Source organism: Trachemys scripta, chromosome 9 (genome assembly GCF_013100865.1).
Source record: "Trachemys scripta elegans isolate TJP31775 chromosome 9, CAS_Tse_1.0, whole genome shotgun sequence".
NCBI classification, from domain to species: Eukaryota; Metazoa; Chordata; order Testudines; family Emydidae; genus Trachemys; species Trachemys scripta.
In genome coordinates, this window is record NC_048306.1 from 76,243,998 (window position 1) to 76,262,021 (window position 18,024).

General features: G+C 40.3%; 2 protein-coding genes across 3 annotated transcripts in view; one reads left to right on the top strand and one right to left on the bottom strand.

Annotated features, from left to right (window-relative positions):
* HPS3 (HPS3 biogenesis of lysosomal organelles complex 2 subunit 1) overlaps positions 1-12,766 on the top strand; it is a 36,511-nt gene extending 23,745 nt beyond the window's left edge. For both annotated transcript variants that reach the window (XM_034782137.1, XM_034782138.1), the window contains exons 13-17: positions 382-570; positions 1,402-1,506; positions 4,433-4,639; positions 7,783-7,873; positions 10,839-12,766. In XM_034782137.1, the coding sequence (XP_034638028.1) occupies positions 382-570; positions 1,402-1,506; positions 4,433-4,639; positions 7,783-7,873; positions 10,839-10,966 (720 nt within the window). In that variant the 3' untranslated portion in view covers positions 10,967-12,766. The remainder of the gene's footprint in view (positions 1-381; positions 571-1,401; positions 1,507-4,432; positions 4,640-7,782; positions 7,874-10,838) is intronic.
* A 2,082-nt stretch (positions 12,767-14,848) lies between these two features.
* CP (ceruloplasmin) overlaps positions 14,849-18,024 on the bottom strand; it is a 41,153-nt gene continuing 37,977 nt past the window's right edge. Inside the window, exon 19 of the mRNA XM_034782139.1 lies at positions 14,849-15,155. Within this exon, the coding sequence (XP_034638030.1) occupies positions 15,121-15,155 (35 nt within the window). The 3' untranslated portion in view covers positions 14,849-15,120. The remainder of the gene's footprint in view (positions 15,156-18,024) is intronic.

Consider the following 18,024-nt stretch of genomic DNA (forward strand, 5'->3'; position numbering starts at 1 on the left):
TGCACTTCTACATTGTCCATCACCACAGTATCTGGCATCACATATACTAGAAATACATCAGGATTACACAAAAACAAGAACACACTCATCTATGACAAGTAGAGGGAGACTTTAGGCTTGTCCATTGAAACTTTTGTACATTCAGATTTCTGCTGCTGTTATTATTATCTTACCTTAGCACCTAGGAACCCTAATCATGGACTGGGACCCCATTAGGGTAGGTACAAACACAGAACAAAGACAGTCCCCTGCCCCAAGGAGCTTACAATTTAAGACATGACACTGTTGGATATAGACAGACGAGGCAGTACAGATAAACAATGAGACAAAGTAGTAGTCATCTTGATTTTCATTAATATTTGAATCTTCTGTGGTGCTCAGATGCTGTGTGGGAAGAAGGAAGGTACTAACCCTCAGCTCTTAGTAGACTTCTGGGAAGCCCTCCTTGTAGCAAGCTCCGAGAAAGAAATACTCCAGGAGCTCTTATTCAAGCTTACTTCACAGTACGTTTGGAGACTATTGAGGAAGCAGCTTCCTGATACCAAACCACTGAAAACAACAGAGGATCTGGTAACTATACACTGCAAATACATTTGCATGAAACAGACAATGAGTGTAAGGGAATATTCAGTCACAAAACCATCTTGCAATGCTTTAATTCTGGACAAATTGTCCTTAAAAGTAGTGAGAATGCGAGCAGATAAACTTACGTGTTGAGTTACCAAATGCTAATTCTTGCAAAGAACTGCTGGCTTTTGATTAACAGGTCCTTAATGCTGCTGTTGTGGGGGTTTCAAATTGTCTTGTGGAAAAATGCATGCATATTTGTCAGTTCCAGTTCCTGACATCAAGGGGCACTGACATGAAACTAGATTACCTGTAGTTTGACACTGCAGCGTTTCAAGGATGAACTTGTATCAATTATCCGTGTTCTGGGTCATATAAATTACTTTAGAGTATTTGGATTTTGATCATCTGTTAATCTGGAGCTAAATGAGAGACCTAACTTCAGGAGAACTTGGCTTTACCAGCCCTTTTGGGTGGAAAATTGAACATAGTTTCAGGTGCATTATCTGAGTAATGAGCAGGGAAGGTGCCAGCTGAACTGCTCACATAGTAATTTTAACTGGCTAATAATGGAGTAACAGAGGCATTGGGTGTACAATTAAAGCCTTGCATTGTTTGATGGGTGGGAGGAGAGGCTTCTAACTAACAAATGTGAAATAAATCTTTGGACCGCATTAGGCTTCAAGGCATACTTCATTCACCTATTCTAGTTTGAATATTTACCCAAGATAGAAACAATAGCTACTTTTCTAAAATGGCATCCTTTATTCAGAGATTTCCTTCACTGGAATGGGTTTCATATGTGACCATATTGATTTGAAATATTTTTTCTAGATAAACTCCTGTAATCATTATGGGTTAATTTTCCCTTGGGTGACCTTCATAATGTCATTGGGACGTACATGTGATAAGTATCCTGAAGATCTTTCAAAACTACAGGTATGATGCTCTTATATCTTCACTCTCTACAACTTAGGCCTCTAGTCCTGTGAACACCTAAGCATATCCTTACCTTTAAACATTGGAGTTGACCCATCAAAGTTATGTGTGCAAAAGGGTTTGCAGAATTGGGGCCTTGTGAATGTCTCTATTTTTCTTTTACCGTTTGTTTATTTTTCTTAATTTGTGTAAAACTGGATTTCAGTGCTTCAGTCATGCAACCATTTAAATTGTTTTCTTAGTTAATGGGTATTAGGTTACGTGTGAATAGAAATTAATATTTGGAGCAACTGGACTTTCTTCAAACTCTGTAGAGAGAGCTGCCAGAACGGGCAGTAGAAACTTCTTTGGGAATCAAAAGAAGGTATATCTCCATATTTTCTTCTCATAGAACTGGAAGGGACCCTGAAAGGTCATTGAGTTCAGCCCCCTGCCTTCACTAGCAGGACCAATTACTGATTTTGCCCCAGACCCCTAAGTGGCCCCCTCAAGGATTGAACTTACGACCCTGGGTTTAGCAGGCCAATGCACAAACCACTGAGCTATCCCTCCCTCAAAGAGTGAAGGAGTGGAAGTGGGTGGAGAGGATGGAATTTTTAGTTTTATTTTGTCTACATGACTGGTCCTGGACATGTGCTGGTGTCTGGAAATTCCCCTCCTCGGTGGTGAGGAGGAGACTTGAGCTTGATTCTGAGAGATCCTGAGTGGAGCTAGTCCGAAATTCTCCAATGGAGCATTTTTCCAACGGAGAATGCCCTTTAGTCAAAATCAAAACATTCTGAGATGGTTTGAGGTCTGATGGAAAGCAGCCAGGCTTTTATTGGAAATGTGTGAGGCTTCCTACTAGCTTGCCATCCTGGCCCCTCAGCAGCTTGTTAGGTGGGCTGATGGGAGCCAAGAGCGTGGTAGCAGCTAGCTCGCAGCTTCACATCAGCCTGGGCTCCCAGGATTTCAGGGTCCCGGGCAGTCAGACAGGCAGACTGCCTGTGAGGCAGGGACCCCAGGGCTTTCACAGAGAATTTTAAAATTTTTGGTTTTCATTCCAGATTGGAACAAAACTAAATTGTGAAATATCAAAATCCTTTGCAAAATGGAATTACCTGTCTTTGTATAGCTCTTGCCTGAGCGCTAACATGCCCTTAGTTGTTGCATGCTGTTTCATGACTTTCAAGTTGTCCCTTTGGCTAATCCATGAACCAGCCAAGACAGGGTGTTCAGGGGTGGGATATTGCACATGTCCTGTCATGCTGTACAGAGTTAAGGTGGATTAGTGGCTGGAATGGGAGGAGGTGTTGGATGTTGCAAAAAGGATAAACATAGCATGAAATGCATCTTTCTTGATGGTGAGGGGGGCTACCACCAACACACAATAAATATTTTTAAGAGGGTGTGATAATTTGGGGCTATCTCTGTACAACTTATGAATTCTGATTGATATTGTGAAACTGTATTATGAAAATCTGCTGTGTCATGAGTGCTGTATGTATGTTGGGTCCACCATTGCTGACAGGGCCTGCACCAGGCAGATACAATAAGAAGATACTTAGGACTTAACTCTATTTAGGTGCAAACATCTGGGACAGTGGGTGAGCTGTGTCCTTAGAAAACCAGTTTAGTTTAGTTTACTCCGGAAAGGAGCAGGGAAGGTGGGAATAATGGAAAGTTTCCAGGAGAAGAACAAAAAAGTCCAGGTGACCAGGAAGGTGTTAAATAAACACATAGGAAGAAGACCACATGAGCCAGGAGAGAGCAAGATCACATAAGATCCATGAGAGAGAGAGAGAGACCAGCTAGCATGCAACAGCCTGCGTGAGGAGGGATTCCCTACCTGCCTGCCTTCCTGGATCCAGATGATTCCCCAAGGGCTCAAAATGAAGAGTAAGCTAGAAAGTGAGGGACATTTCAGTTTCAGATGTTTGTTGTTTTGAGCTGTACTCTCCTGTGCTTTACATTATTAAATATAAAAGAACATATGGGTGTTAGAATGTGTAAAGTCTATGCATTGACTGCTTCGCTACTACTGTGGCCCCTGAGAGAGTTAAAATGTAAACCAGAAGCGTCACATCTTTGGGTGGAATTCGGGGGGAGGGGTGTGATGGGTCTGTGCAGGCCTAGGGCAGGTAGGTCAAGGAGTCCCATTTCCAAGAGATGGTGACTGAAGGTCAGTGCCTACGAAATGTGCCAGAGAGGCCAAATGAGGAACCAGTGCTGCTGCCTGCTGAGGTTCTAGGAGCTTGAAACATTGTGGGGATCCAGAGCAGCAAAGGTTTGTATTCCCCCTCAGAGCAGTCCTAATGGGTAGCTGCCGGGGGGGGGGCGGGTGCTCGCTAGGATCTGTGACAGAGAACCACATAATAAATTGAGTAATATCTCAGCTGCAGGGGGAAAACTGTAGTTTTAAATCAAGGGGGATGGGGTGAACTGTCAATACCAAGGCTGTGTACTTTCTTGTAGAGCCATGGCAGCTCAGATGACTGAGTACAGGAACTACACCAGGTTTAGTGGAGGCCTTGTTTACAATGATCAAACAATCCAGCATAAATTCTTAGGTGATTCTGATTCTTAGGGTGGGCAGAATTTAGTTCGCATTGGGTCTAAATGAAGTAAGACTGTTTAAACCTCTTGCTAAACAGCCCAGTGTGTTGCTGATGAATATAGATATGATGTAAAACTGTTAAAACAATACTTCTGTCAGTCAAACTAAACTATGATAGAGGAATGGTGCAAATGATGGGAGAGGAAATGATCAAAGAATTATGTAAATAATGGTCATGTATGCTTACATACTACTCAATATTTTTGGCCTAATTGTTTAACCAAGCAATACCAGAAAGACAAAACTATTTCTTTTTAAATTAATTTTGTTCGCATGTGAGCATTTTGTCTGTTTTGACATCCAAACGGCAAGTTTTCCTCTTGTCCTCAGTCTCTTTTATGTGGTCCATCAGTCGACATAGCTTCACTTCTGCCTTTCTTGGAGCCATTATCAGAAGACAGTAATGCTGGTCTCAGTGTCCATGTTCTTTGCACTACGGGGCTAGGAGAGTATGAGAAATCCATTGACAAGCTCCTAGAGAAGTGTCCTGAAGCACTCATACCATATGCCCAGCATGAGCTGAAAGATGAAAATCGGGTGAGCTTTTAAAATGCTAATCTAGTAATTTATTGTAGTCTTTCTTTCTCTTTCTTTTCAGTAGTTGTTAGCTGTGCATAGGAGAATTTGTACTACACTGCAGATATAATCAAATGGCACAGATTTCTATTAAAGTTGAAACTCCCATCCTTAACTCACTCTGAGCCTGAAACTGCTTGCATTGAATTTTATGGCCAAATTCCCATTGACTTTAATGGGAACAGGGTTGGACCCTTTTTGCTTAAGTGTTCTAGCACCAAAGGCCATAAATACCTGTTGCTTAGACACTTGCAGTGCACAAGTTTAATGAGACAAGATAGGAGTTTCATCCTTACCCTTAAAAAGCAACAGAGAGTCCTGTGGCACCTTTAAGACTAACAGATGTATCCGAGCATAAGCTTTCATGGATGAATACCCACTTCGTCAGACCCATGTGTCTGACGAAGTGGGTATTCACCCACGAAAGCTTATGCTCTAATACATCTGTTAGTCTTAAAGGTGCCACAGGACTCTCTGTTGCTTTTTACAGATCCAAACTAACATGGCTACCCCTCTGATCCTTACCCTTAAAATTCATAGATTTCATTGACTGAGTTCAAGTCACATTCATATAAATGTCCAATTTTTGCTTTTGTGTTTTCAAGATGGTAGTTCTTACTGCAGATGCTCCTGGTCAAAGTTACTTATACTTAGAAATATGGATTATATATGGTATTTTAGTATAGACTCTCTTTCTGAAAAACTCTTTGGGCTGAGGTTTTCCAGATTAGTTTCATCCTGAAGGTGTGATTATTTTATTTTATATTAAGGTTGTGGAAAAAATGTTCAGATGGCTGAGTTACTTGCAAGCAGAGAGGGGAATAATACACTAATATGCTGTAAACAGAGAAAGCTGAGTATTTTTTGGCTTACAAGTAACTCAGAAGTAACTGAACTTTTTCATGTGAAACTTGCCACAATAAAGAAAAAAAATCATTATTAATGTCTCAAAATGCCATGATTAAATATGTTCCCTGCTCCCTAATAACATCTGAACTGTATTTTCATTGCCTGATATTGCACCACTGATGAGCAGGAACTTGAGTCTATTCGTGCTTCCTTCCCCCATGGCCTATAATATTTGAGGAAGAACTTGATCTCTCCAATTCTGGTCAAGGCTCTAGCAGTACTGCTATGGTTTTTCCCCACTCCTTGCCAATTAACTGCTAACATAAGAATAACCATACTGGGTAAGACCAATGGTCCATCTAGCCCAGTATACTGTCTTCTAACAGTGGCTGGTGCCAGATGCTTCAGAGGGAACAGAAGAGGGCAATTATTGAGTGATCCAGCCCCTGTTGTCCAGTCCCAGGTTCTAGCACAGAGGTTTGGGGACACCCAGAGCATAGGGTTGTATCCCTGACCATCTTGACTATCCTCCCTTAGCTCGTCTATTCTTTTTTTAACCCAGTTATATTTTTTGGTCTTCACAACATCCCCTGTCAATGAGTTCCACAGATTGACTGTGTTGTATGAGGAAGTACTTCCTTATGTTTGTATTAAATCTGTTGCCTATTAATTTCATTGGGTGACCCATGGTTCTTGTCTTATGTGAAAGGGTAAGTACTTCCTTATTCACTTTCTCTACACCATTCATGATTTTATAGACCTCTATCATATCCCTCCTTAGTCGTCTTTTCTAAGCTAAGCCATCCCAGTCTTTTTAATATCTCCTCATATGGAAGTTGTTCTGTACTCCTAGTCATTTTTGTTGCCCCTCTTGGTACTTTCCCCAATTCTAATATATCCTTTTTTTGAGATGGGATAACCAGAACTGCAAGCAGTATTCAACGTGTGGGCGTAGCATGGATTTATATAGTGGCATTGAAATTTTCTGTCTTATTATCTGTCCCTTTCCTAATGCTTCCTAACATTCTGTTAGCTTTAACTACCACTGCACAATGATCAGATGTTTTCAGAGAACTATCCACAATGACTCCAAGATCTTTCTTGAGTTATAACAGCTAATTGAGACCATCATTTTGTACATATAGTGGGTTACGTTTTCCAATGTGCATTACTTTGTACTTATCAACACTGAATTTCATCTGCCATTTTGTTGCCCAGACCCCAGTTTTGTGAGATCCCTTTGTGACTCTTCACAGACAGCTTTTGGACTTCACTATCTTGAGTAATTTTGTATCATCTGCAAACTTTGCCACTTTGCTGTTTACCCAAGTTTCTAGATCATTTATGAATATGTTGAACAGCACTTGTCCCAGTACAGATCCTTGGGGGAGTCTGCTATTTGCCTCCCTTCACTCTGAAAAATGTTCACTTAATAGTGGACATAACTTCTGCTGAATATATCAGCAAAGGGGGAGACACTCCAGTAAGTGGAAATGCTGGAACCCCAGTCAGTACAGCTGGGGCTTGTGTGTGCTCCCGTTAGCCCTTGATCAAAAAGTGGAACAGAGAAAACCAATATCTGGAGTAATTGTAGCCTTGCAATACTGCAGGCAAAGACTAATGGGAGAAGAGAAAGAGACCACACAGAGTTTGAAGAGAGATGGATAGTGTTTTCTTTCCTCCCCTCAGTCTTTATAAACACAAAATGAATAGCTTTTTGTATTATTAAAATTTAAATGGTGTATTCATGCAACATTAAGATTATTGGAGGTGGAAGGGGTATATCAAGAAACATAAGAGCATAAAGTTCTCATAGAACACTTTTTTACCCACACTGCATCGGGCTATAATGAGAGACTTAACTTATTTGTTAAATCCATAACCATAATAATGCATTAACCTTTTTTTTCCCCCTGCACTAATTATGTGGGTTTGTAGTCTGTCTGAACCACATGCACAGCCTGTCAGAAACAGGCACAGCCTTATCTTCAGTGGCACTAGGGGGTGCTATCATCACTCTTATTTGCTGAGTTAAAAAGGATCACACTGAAGTCTGAAAACATTGCATTTCAAAGCACTGTGCAGACTAATTAATTACTAGGCCCATCTCAACTTACACCACTTTTTTTTTTTTTTTTTGGTACCATCTTTGATGTTAGTTCAAAGTACTTATTAAAAATTTGTGTTCACAACCTACTATTCATAGTCACCACTAACTTATTTTTCTTCTGTGGGTTTATTTTTGGATGAATTAGGCCCTATGGTGGAACAAACTGCTTCCTGAACTTTGTAAACGAACTAGATATGTTGGAGATGACTACTCCGTTCTCATCTCATCGCTGAAAGGTAAAGAACTTGATTTACAACTAAATTCCATATGTGAAAGCCTTTGTACTGCATCTAAAGTATTTGGAAGCTGTTTCCTCTAGAAACTGCTGTGACATGGCATTTTACCATCATTCAGTTTGGGGCGGAAGGTCTTTCTCTACTCATAATGTAACTCAGCAGAGACCAGCAGAGTAGTACTGTGAAATGTGCAGTAAGCATTTACACACATCCAAAATTGTTGCATACATCCTTATTTTTTTTAATTAATTATTAGGGCTGTCGATTAATCGCAGTTAACTCACGCGATTAACTAAAACTGCGATTAATCGTGATTTCAATTAATTTTTTAATCACACTGTTAAACAATAGAATACCAATTGAAATTTATTAAATATTTTTGATGTTTTTCTACATTTTCATATATATTGTATTCTGTGTTGTAATTGAAATCAGTGTATATTATTTTTTTATTACAAATATTTGCACTGTAAAAATGATAAACAAAAGAAATAGTATTTTTCAATTCATCTCATACAAGCACTGTAGTGCAATCTCTTTGTCATGAAAGTGCGGCTTACAAATGTAGATTTTTTGTTTGTTTGTTTGTTACATAACTGCAGTCAAAACCAGAACAATGTAAAACTTCAGAGCCTACAAGTCCACTCAGTCCTACTTCTTGTTCAGCCAACTGCTCAGACAAACAAGTTTGTTTACATTTACAGGAGATAATATTGCCGCTGCCTTATTTAAAATCTCATCAGAAAGTGAGAACAGGCATTCGCATGGCATTTTTGTAACTGGCATTGCAAAGTATTTATGTGCCAGATGTGCTAAAGATTTGTGTGCCCCTTCATGCTTCGGCCACCATTCCAGAGGACATGCTTCCCTGCTGATTATGCTTATTTAAAAAAAAAATGCATTAATTAAATTTGTGACTGAACTCCTTGGGGGAGAATTTTATGTCCCCTGCTCTGTTTTACCCGCATTCTGCCATATATTTCATCTTATAGCAGTCTCGGATGATGACATGTTGTTCATTTTAAGAACACTTTCACTGCAGATTTGACAAAACGCAAATGTGAGATTTCTAAAGATAGCTACGGCACTCAACCCAAGGTTTAGGAATCTGAAGTGCCTTCCAAAATCTGAGGGTGACGGGGTGTGGAGCATGCTTTCAGAAGTCTTAAAAGAGCAACACTCCGATGCAGAAACTACAGAACCCAAACCACCAAAAAAGAAAATCAACCTTCTGCTGGTGGCATCTGACTCAGATAATGAAAATGAACATGCATTAGTCCGTATTGCTTTGGATTGTTATCGAGCAGAACCCATCATCAGCATGGACACATGTCCCCTGGAATGGTGGTTGAAGAATGAAGGGTCATATGAATCTTAAGCGCATCTGGCACGTAAATACCTTGTGACGCCAGGTACAACAGTGCCATGAGAACACCTGTTCTCACTTTCAGGTGACGTAGACAAGAAGCAGGCAGCATTATCTCCTGCAAATGTAAACAAACTTGTTTGTCTGAGCAATTGGCTGACTGAGTAGATTCGTAGAATCTAAAGTTTTACACTGTTTTTTTTATGCAATTTTTTTATACATAATTCTACATTGATAAGTTCAACTTTCATGATAAAGAGATTGCACTACAGTATTTGTATTAGGCGAATTGAAAAATACTATTTTGGTTTTTTTACAGTGCAAATATTTGTAATAAAAAATGAGTATAAAGTGAAAATCTAGAAAACACCCAAAATATTTAAATGAATGGTATTCTATTATTGTTACAGTGCGATTAATTGCGATTAATTTTTTTAATCATGTGATTAATCATGATTAATTTTTCAAATCATTTGGCAGCCTACTAATTATGCATGACAGGAATCAAAGATTATTCCAGATATAAATACGGGTAAAGACATCACAGAACTATCCGTTGAAAGTAATGTGCAATTACTCATTTCTGTAGCCAAGCCAGGTGAAAGGAATGCCTGGGGAAATAACTGCTTGGCTTGTATTGAGAACTGTACTGGTGTGCAGTGATTCTAACGACAATAAGGACTGTCTCTCTTCATAGCTGGACTCTTGGCTGAGGGAAGCCATGTTGTGTTGTTTGTGGTCACTGGGATTACACAGAAGGAAGCAGACAAGTATTTGTTCTGGGGGATTTGGATCCTTAGCCAAAGGAAGTGACTCTCTGACTCTTTGATTTTCTTCTTCCTGAGACTGGAACTCTTTTTCCCCTCTTCCTCTGGAAACTTGGCTGAAGGGGCAGTGACCAACCATGGCAGCTGCCATGGTCCCCTTACTCATTGTTATGGAGGAAATAAATAATAGACTAGTGGTTTGACTCTTTTTATTCAGCATTCTGAATTGGCTATAAAAAAATTAGTCATGTTTTTCCATGACAAGACCTTTACAACACCTGCACAATGTGTGAATAGAGGAGTGTCACTACTGGGTTGCCATAAGAGCATGGCAGTACTCCCTGTCAGAAGCATAAAAGCGGTAAACTTCTGTTGTCAGATGCTCATTGTTCAACCATTATCATCTCATTGTAATTGATATTAGTTGGCTCAGGAGAGCCTATAATTAAATAGCTTTGTCTCATAGGTTGCTCCCAAAGTACCAACTGCTGTGTTACACCATCAGCATAGCTCTATTTTAATGCTTCCTTTCAATTTTATACAGCACTGACGGTGCTGGATGAGACCTACCTAGGATTTGGTATTGTATGTGGAGGTGATTAGTTCAGATAGACGTTATAGTGATGTGTCTCAATACTTCATCCACCTGAATTGCTACCTTCACTTCTCAAACTGTTCCCCAGTTGCCAAATTTATCTGCTGCTATTTGGGTCTTTCTCTTAAATCTACTGTAATCACAATATTTAGATAACTAAATAAGTTAAAGATCACATCTATAATGTGTTGAACTTAAGATAGATGATTTTAAACATAGTATTCTTTCCCTGTGTAGAAACTTTATCAGTTGTTGCCATGGAACTGGAGCTAAGGGATTTCCTTAATGTTCTACCAGAGGATGGGACTGCAGCATTTTTCCTGCCACATCTACTTCAGTGCAGCAAAAGGAAATTGGTGACTTAAACACAATGCAAAGTGTGGACTTGAAAGCACTGGAATAAATAGGCAAAACTAAATGGTGGAATTGTACATGAAGTATTGTGGGAGTCCATCTACTTGCAAACTATCTGGATATATTGTAAAAACTGGCCCCTCTGGGTTGTGGCCTTATTATATGGTATAATGCGATGACAATCACCACTTGAGGTAGAGTATCAATTTTGTAGATGAAAGAAAAGTGTTTCCAGTGATAAAATGTCACTGATACTGGCAAATCGAAAGAATCCCTGTTTATCCTATGGAACCGAATATTGTGGTGTTCAGCCAAATAGTTGATGGAGTTCAGACATTTCCTGAATGAGAATGTAAATTCTTAATGGAGAAAAATATAGCCAGAAGGAATATTGTACTACTTAAAGTTGCACAAAATTCTATCCCACTGTAGTGTTCATGTAAAAGTGAAGCAGGGAATGGAAGCTGTCACTCTTGGATCCTGTGTCTTCAGCTAGTTAGGCCCCAATCCACAAAAATAGGTAAGCTCCTGGGTGTCTTTAAGCATGTGCACAGTCTCATTGACTTGTTCTTCCAACTGGAATTTCTAGAGACTTATTATGTGCTTATAGATATGCACATGCTTGAGTAGTTAAATTGAGTTCAGGTTGGAAGAACAAGTTAAGGGAACTGCTTGCATGCTTAGAGTTATACACATGTACAAGACTTTGCTGGATCAAGTCTTATTCATCAAGTGTGTAGAAAGTGGTTCCCAAGAGAAATAACTGTTTTCTGTAAGTAGGTGACAGATGTTTCAGTAAGGCGTCACAGATTTTTTTCTGCTGTTAGTGATGGGAGAAGAGGAAACTGTATTCAGTCTCTAATGGACAACAAGCATCTTCACCTCTGGTTCACTTCTTTCCAGTTACATTATTTTCTAGATGGGCCACCAAACTACCTGTCTGATGTCTTTGTTTTTACCGTGTATTTTGAAAAGGGGTCTCTCAACTATAAGGTCATTTTTTTCCCCCTCTGTTCTGAGTGGAAATGCCTTGGTCTTTCAACTGCAACAACTACTGTCAGGATGATTGTATGAATAGTGATAATTAAAGTTGAGTATTTCATTTTAATTGTATTAAACTGTTTTTCCAATATTCTTCAATAGAGAGAGGAGTTCTTTTATACAATATTACTAACAACTCTATTCTAAACAGCTGTGAGCTAATTGCAGTCAGACTATCACAATAAGGATCAACCATCTGAGAATCTAATTAGCTGACTAATTGGATTTCATATTGTAGTAGAGAGAGCCTAGAGCGCTGGGCTTGGGGCAAGATGTGAGGCCTAACCCAGAGGCTATGAACCAAGGTCAGGCCACGTATTAAAGCAGATACTACTTACAAGTCCACTGTCCAGTACATGAACTTGGCAAAGTTGTTGCTAGTGTACTAGCAACTAGATATTTACATAAATATATTCCAGCTAGTACAGATACATCCCAATCTAGTACAAGATAAGATGGTTTGACAAAATAATGAGTAAGGATGTTTTATGCAAGATATCCTGAACAAGGGGAGGTAACAAACAGATGTAATGAAATACATAAGGTGGTATGTAAACTGTATTCCAATTGTTTCTCAGCCTATAAATTTCAGGATACTTGTCTAAATTCTTTGCCCAGCTGAGGGGGCAGCTGAAAGTCCTGCTGCTGATTGAGCTGAGTCCATTGTAATAGGCATACACGTGTTAGTGTACCTGTAACCATGAAGCCTGGGCACTAGTACCGTTCTTCATTGATGACAATAAACTTGGCCGAGCGCCTTCATCACCAAACTGTGCCTGTGGTCTTTCTTTATGAGTGACATTAAGGTCTGCTGAATTAACATGTTGCACTGTCTCCAAAGCCAGAAGTACTGAGCAGCCTTAACAGCGTTACCGAGGCAACGACATTCCAGCCTGCAGCACTTAACACTGGGTAGTACTATCGAGGTCTGCTGAACCACTTATCTGTGCAGAGCTGGACAGCACACTGAAAGAACACACACATGGAAGCCAACTGACAACACATGTAACCAGTCTCACAAAAGCACTGACATTGCTTAGGGCTGGTCTACACTGAAAACTTACATTGACATAGCTACGTCTCTCAGGGGTGTGAAAGATATGGCTGTCAGGAGTGTGAAATTTTTCACACCCCTGAGAGATGTAGCTATGGCGACCTAATCCCTGGTGTAGACAATGGTAGGCCAATGGAAGAATTCTTCTGTTAATCCACCTCCCCAAGATGTGGTAGCTAGGTCAACTACAGCAATGGGAGAACCTCTCCTGTTACTGGAGTGAGTGAGTCTCTACATTGAAGTGCTACAGTGGTGTAGCTGCAGCTGCGCCACTGTAGTGTTTTAAGTGCTGGTATACCCTTAAACTCCCAAATGGTCATTAGAAAGTATCCTCTAGATTCCAAATACTTAACTTAGGGCTTATCTACATGAAACACTTCACTTCAGACACTCACTGCAGCAATGGGAGGGGCTCTCCAGTTGGCATAGGTAATCCACCGAGAGGTGGTATCTAAGTCAACGGAAGAATTCTTCCATCAACCTAGCACTGTCTACACAGAGGGTTAGGTCAATTTAACTACATCAGTCGGGTGTGTGGGTTTTTTCCAGTCACATAGCTGGGTCGTTGTAACTGTTGAATGGAACCCAATCCACTAGGTGCCCTCTGAGTATGCCTGACAGATCGGGTCCTGCCCGTGATTTCAATAGCTGAATGCCTTTCTTCCCTGAGTATGTGGATAGCTCTGAGGCTTAAGTAGGAGATAGGCACATGGATGCCTAGAGGGAGAAAGATAGGCACCCATGCCTGCTCATGCCCAGAGGAAGAAAGATAGGCACCCAGGGACCTTTTACCTTGAAAAACTTAGGTGCTGAGTGAGCACCTTCAGTGTTGGATGGACATTTTGTGGATCATAGTGGAGCCAAAACTGGGAGTTAAGTGCCTAAGTACTTTTGTGGATCCCACCTCACCTGCTTCTTTATCAGTTCATTTCCAGTGATGCCTAAGACACCCGTGACTCTTGAACTCTGGTGAAAGCAGCTGGGACAGAACTCTGTGAAACAGATTTTATGTTTTAATTTGTAGTCACACACTGCGGTAGGGTTCACCCCACACCAGGCCCTGAAGGGGGTAAGGTGGCTAGGTTGGCCAATTAACTGCCTAGCCTGCACCTGGAGGAGGAGCCAGGAGACATGAGGACTAATGAAAGGATGAAGCTTACCTGGACAGGAACAGACAGGGCTTGTATAAAGCAAGGTAGCTGAAATCAAAATGGGACTGCAAGGAGGAGGGCTGTAGTCTCTGAGGCTAGGGAGAGAGGGGAGTTTGGCCTAGAGGGAAGGGAATACCTGGAGGAGAGTGAGGAAAGAGCTCAAGGGGCATTTTAGGAAGCAGTCCAGGGAAACAGCAGCAAGGTGTGGGACAGAGCAGACCTTAGCTGTTGCTTGGGTGTCTGGGGTGGAACCCAAAGAAAAGGGTGGGCCTGGGCCTGGGTTCCCTTACCAGCCACTAGGAAGTTGCACAGGCTGGGCAGTGAATTGAAAGATTGCCTGGGACAGCCAATACAGAGAGACTTTGGTACACATCCGTGTCTCTTCACCCAGGGGAAAACTACAGTGTCCTGGCCAAAGGGTCAAGCCACAAAGAGGGAGCCATCAAATCCTGAGACAGAGTGAGCACCCAAAGGAAGAGGCATCAGACTGGCAGAACTAATCCCCAGCAGGAGGTGCCCTAGTGGTGAGTAGAGCATGCCGTGACACAGATATGCTGGGAGTTGTGATAAGTGCTTATTTACATATGCTAGTTATTCAGGGGTAAATGACAAATGCCACTCTTATCAGAAGTAACAGAAGCAGCAAATGGCTGTACCAGGAACCTCCTTTAATGTTCAGTGGTCAGTTATACAAGAGGGTTTTTTATTTATGCAAAGAGTATTCACATAGCTGTTCCAAACTATGGTCCATGTGTTATCAGGGTTCTTCTTGGTGGGCCAAATGAAGCCTTTTGTGAACCAAGTTGAGAAAGGAAGTGGTCCAGATGTCCTTTCTTAAGAAGTGCTTCATCAATTGAAGACTTTGGAGAATCCTCGCGATGAGTCAATTCCTTCATTCTGTTGTTGTTTTATGTGTGAACTATTCAAACATCCTTGTGAAGAAAGACTGTTGCTCTGCAAAGGGGAAAAGTGTTTCTGTAACACATCTTATCAATGCAAAAAGCTATTTTTTGGTGTGTAAGATAAGCTTAACACAAAGTGATTTATCTCAGCGCACCCATTTTTGGAAGAAATTAGGATCCAAATCCAAAACCCCACCTTAAAGTGCTGGGAGTTCAAATTGATTCAAGTCATAAACATACAACCCAAACTCTGTATCATTATGAGGGATCCATTTTACTACATAGGTGTGTAGGGTAAAACAGATTTTACATATCTCATTGTATATTGTGTAAATCAACTTTTACTTGCTGTACAGGTTTGGTATAAGGTATACTTGTACTCTGTTTTCTAAACAAGATTTATTTACAAAAGTTAGATGCATTTTCTGGTATTCAAGCTAAATTATGTACACATTTAAATATCTCCGAGTGGTAGCCATGTTAGTCTATCTCAGCAAAAACAATGAGGAGTCCTTGTGGCACCTTAGAGACTAACAAATGTATTTGGGCATAAGCTTTTGTGGGCTAAAACCCACTTCATCAGCTGCATGGAGTGAAAAATACAGCCAGCAGTATATATATTTTATAGCACATGAAAAGCTGGGAGTTGCCTTACCAAGTGGGGGGTCAGTGCTAACGAGGCCAATTCAATTAAGGTGGAAGTGGCCTATTCTCAACAGTTGACAAGAACGGGTGACTATCAGAGGGAAAATTACTTTGGCCTCGTTAGCACTACAAATGTGATTAAGGTGGCAATGGGCGACATCCAACCGTTGACAAGATGGTGTGAGTATCAGCAGAGGGAAAATTACTTTTTTTAGTGACCCATCCACTCCCAGTCTTTATTCAGGCCAAATTTGATGGTGTCCAGTTTGCAAATTAATTCCAGTTCTGCAGTTTCTCGTTGGAGTCTGAAGAAAAAAATTCTTCAACAAAAAAACTTCAAAAACAGACTCCAACGAGAAACTGCAGAACTCTAAGGTCCACAAGGACTCCTCGGTGTTTTTATTTAAATATCTATGACTTTTAAGTATAAATCAAGGGTTAAAGATGTTTTACTACCTACTTTCTGGTATTTTTAATTGCGGTGTTTACTATAAACTCAACATCTTTTATCCCTTTCTAGCACAGGAAAGTTTTTAGGAGTGCTTTTTTTAAAATGGTGCTCATTTGATTTCAAAATAAGATTTAATTATTCCTCAGATATCTACTCATGGTGTTTGTTTTAAATAAGAAAACTTGTTTTTAATGAGGGCCCATTCTGCAAATCCTTTGTCTTTTGTGAGCAATCGCATGTGAGACAGATTTTTGTCTGAAGGATCAAATCTCAACTCTCATATATCTGGGGAGGGGAGGGTGGATAGGAAACTTCACTACTACCTTCCTTTTATTATGTTGATGGCCAGCCTTCTCCTTAACTAAAATACCCTCCCAAGCATAAGAGATTTTTCCTGTTTCTTTGATCTGTTCTTCTGCCCATTGTCATATCCTGTACCTACAGATCCCTCCCAGACTTCATTTTCTCTAGTTTTGGGGGGGAAGGATGGGGGTGGGAAGGGGAATCAGGCTTTTTGTAAAACAATTTTAAAAGTTCTATATTCTTTACCTTCCAGGCCCAGGCCAACGTTTTCTATATGATTAACACTCCCTTATGAAACCTTACTACTTTTAAAAAATAATTTTTAATAGGGGCTTTTCAATTTTACATAACAGCTATGGGGAAATATTTATGTAAAATGCCTGTAATACTATAGAAATGGCATTACTTAGCTATTGCAGCATTCTTTCTCATAAATAAGAGTGAACACTGAAGGGATAATGTTTTTATTCTCACTTTCACCGGTGTGAATCTGGTATAATTTGACTGCCTATGGTCCTAATTCTCTAAACACTTCTCCATGTGAGCAGTTCCATTGACTTCAATGGAATTATGCATGCATGTAGGTAAAGATCATGTACCTTGGTAATTGCAAGAATGGGGCCTTTGCCCAGATTCACAAGTGTAACTGAAATGATGATCTAAAGTGTATTTTTACACTTTAGATCATAATGCATGCCCTGTTGTTTGTTTTGTATTACTGTAGTAACCTCTCCTCATCTCCTTTTGATGTCCATAAGAGTTAGCAGGAAGATTTTGATAAACCTTAATTGTAAAAACTTCATTTAAGAGTTTGGATTTTTGTTAGAGATCATTAGAAACCAGGGTAACATTTTCAAAAGGGCCTAAATCTCACTGAAAGTCAATAGGTTTTAGGTGACTTGGGCACCTAAAACTAATCAGCAGTGCTCATGAAAATACCTTTAAAATGGCACATTTTATAAGACAATTCATGAATTCTATGTGCTCCACCCAAATATTTGACTTTCCTGTTTACAGTAACTTTTTTCTTTTCTTTTGGCTTAGAACTATAGTAATATATCTCACATTTGGGAATAAATAAGCTACAGATTGATTGAAGGTTTCTGGTACAGGGCCAGAAATAGAAATATAAGTTTGTGGCCAATGGAATTGTACGTGTTCAGCTGCTTGTGGAATCAAGCCTTTTATCAACGTTAGTTGCCCCTGCTTACACATGGAATGAGATTCTCACCCCCCCTACTCTGGGCCTTTTAATGCCTGAGAAGACTGTCAGAAAGGCAAAAAGAGGATTTAAAATCCTGTGATGCATTGGGGAATTCCTCCCTGGATGCAGGAAGTGAGAACGACAGCTGCAGGCTGTGTTCCAAGGCTGCCCGTGTAAGTCTTAATGTAGGGGTTGTGCTGGGGCAGGGCCTTGGCATGAAGCACTGTGGAGATTCTGGGCAGTGTTACCCATATGGCAACCCAAGGGAGCTGCTGTAACTTACTGTTGGTATGATAGTGCCTAGGAGTCCATATTGAA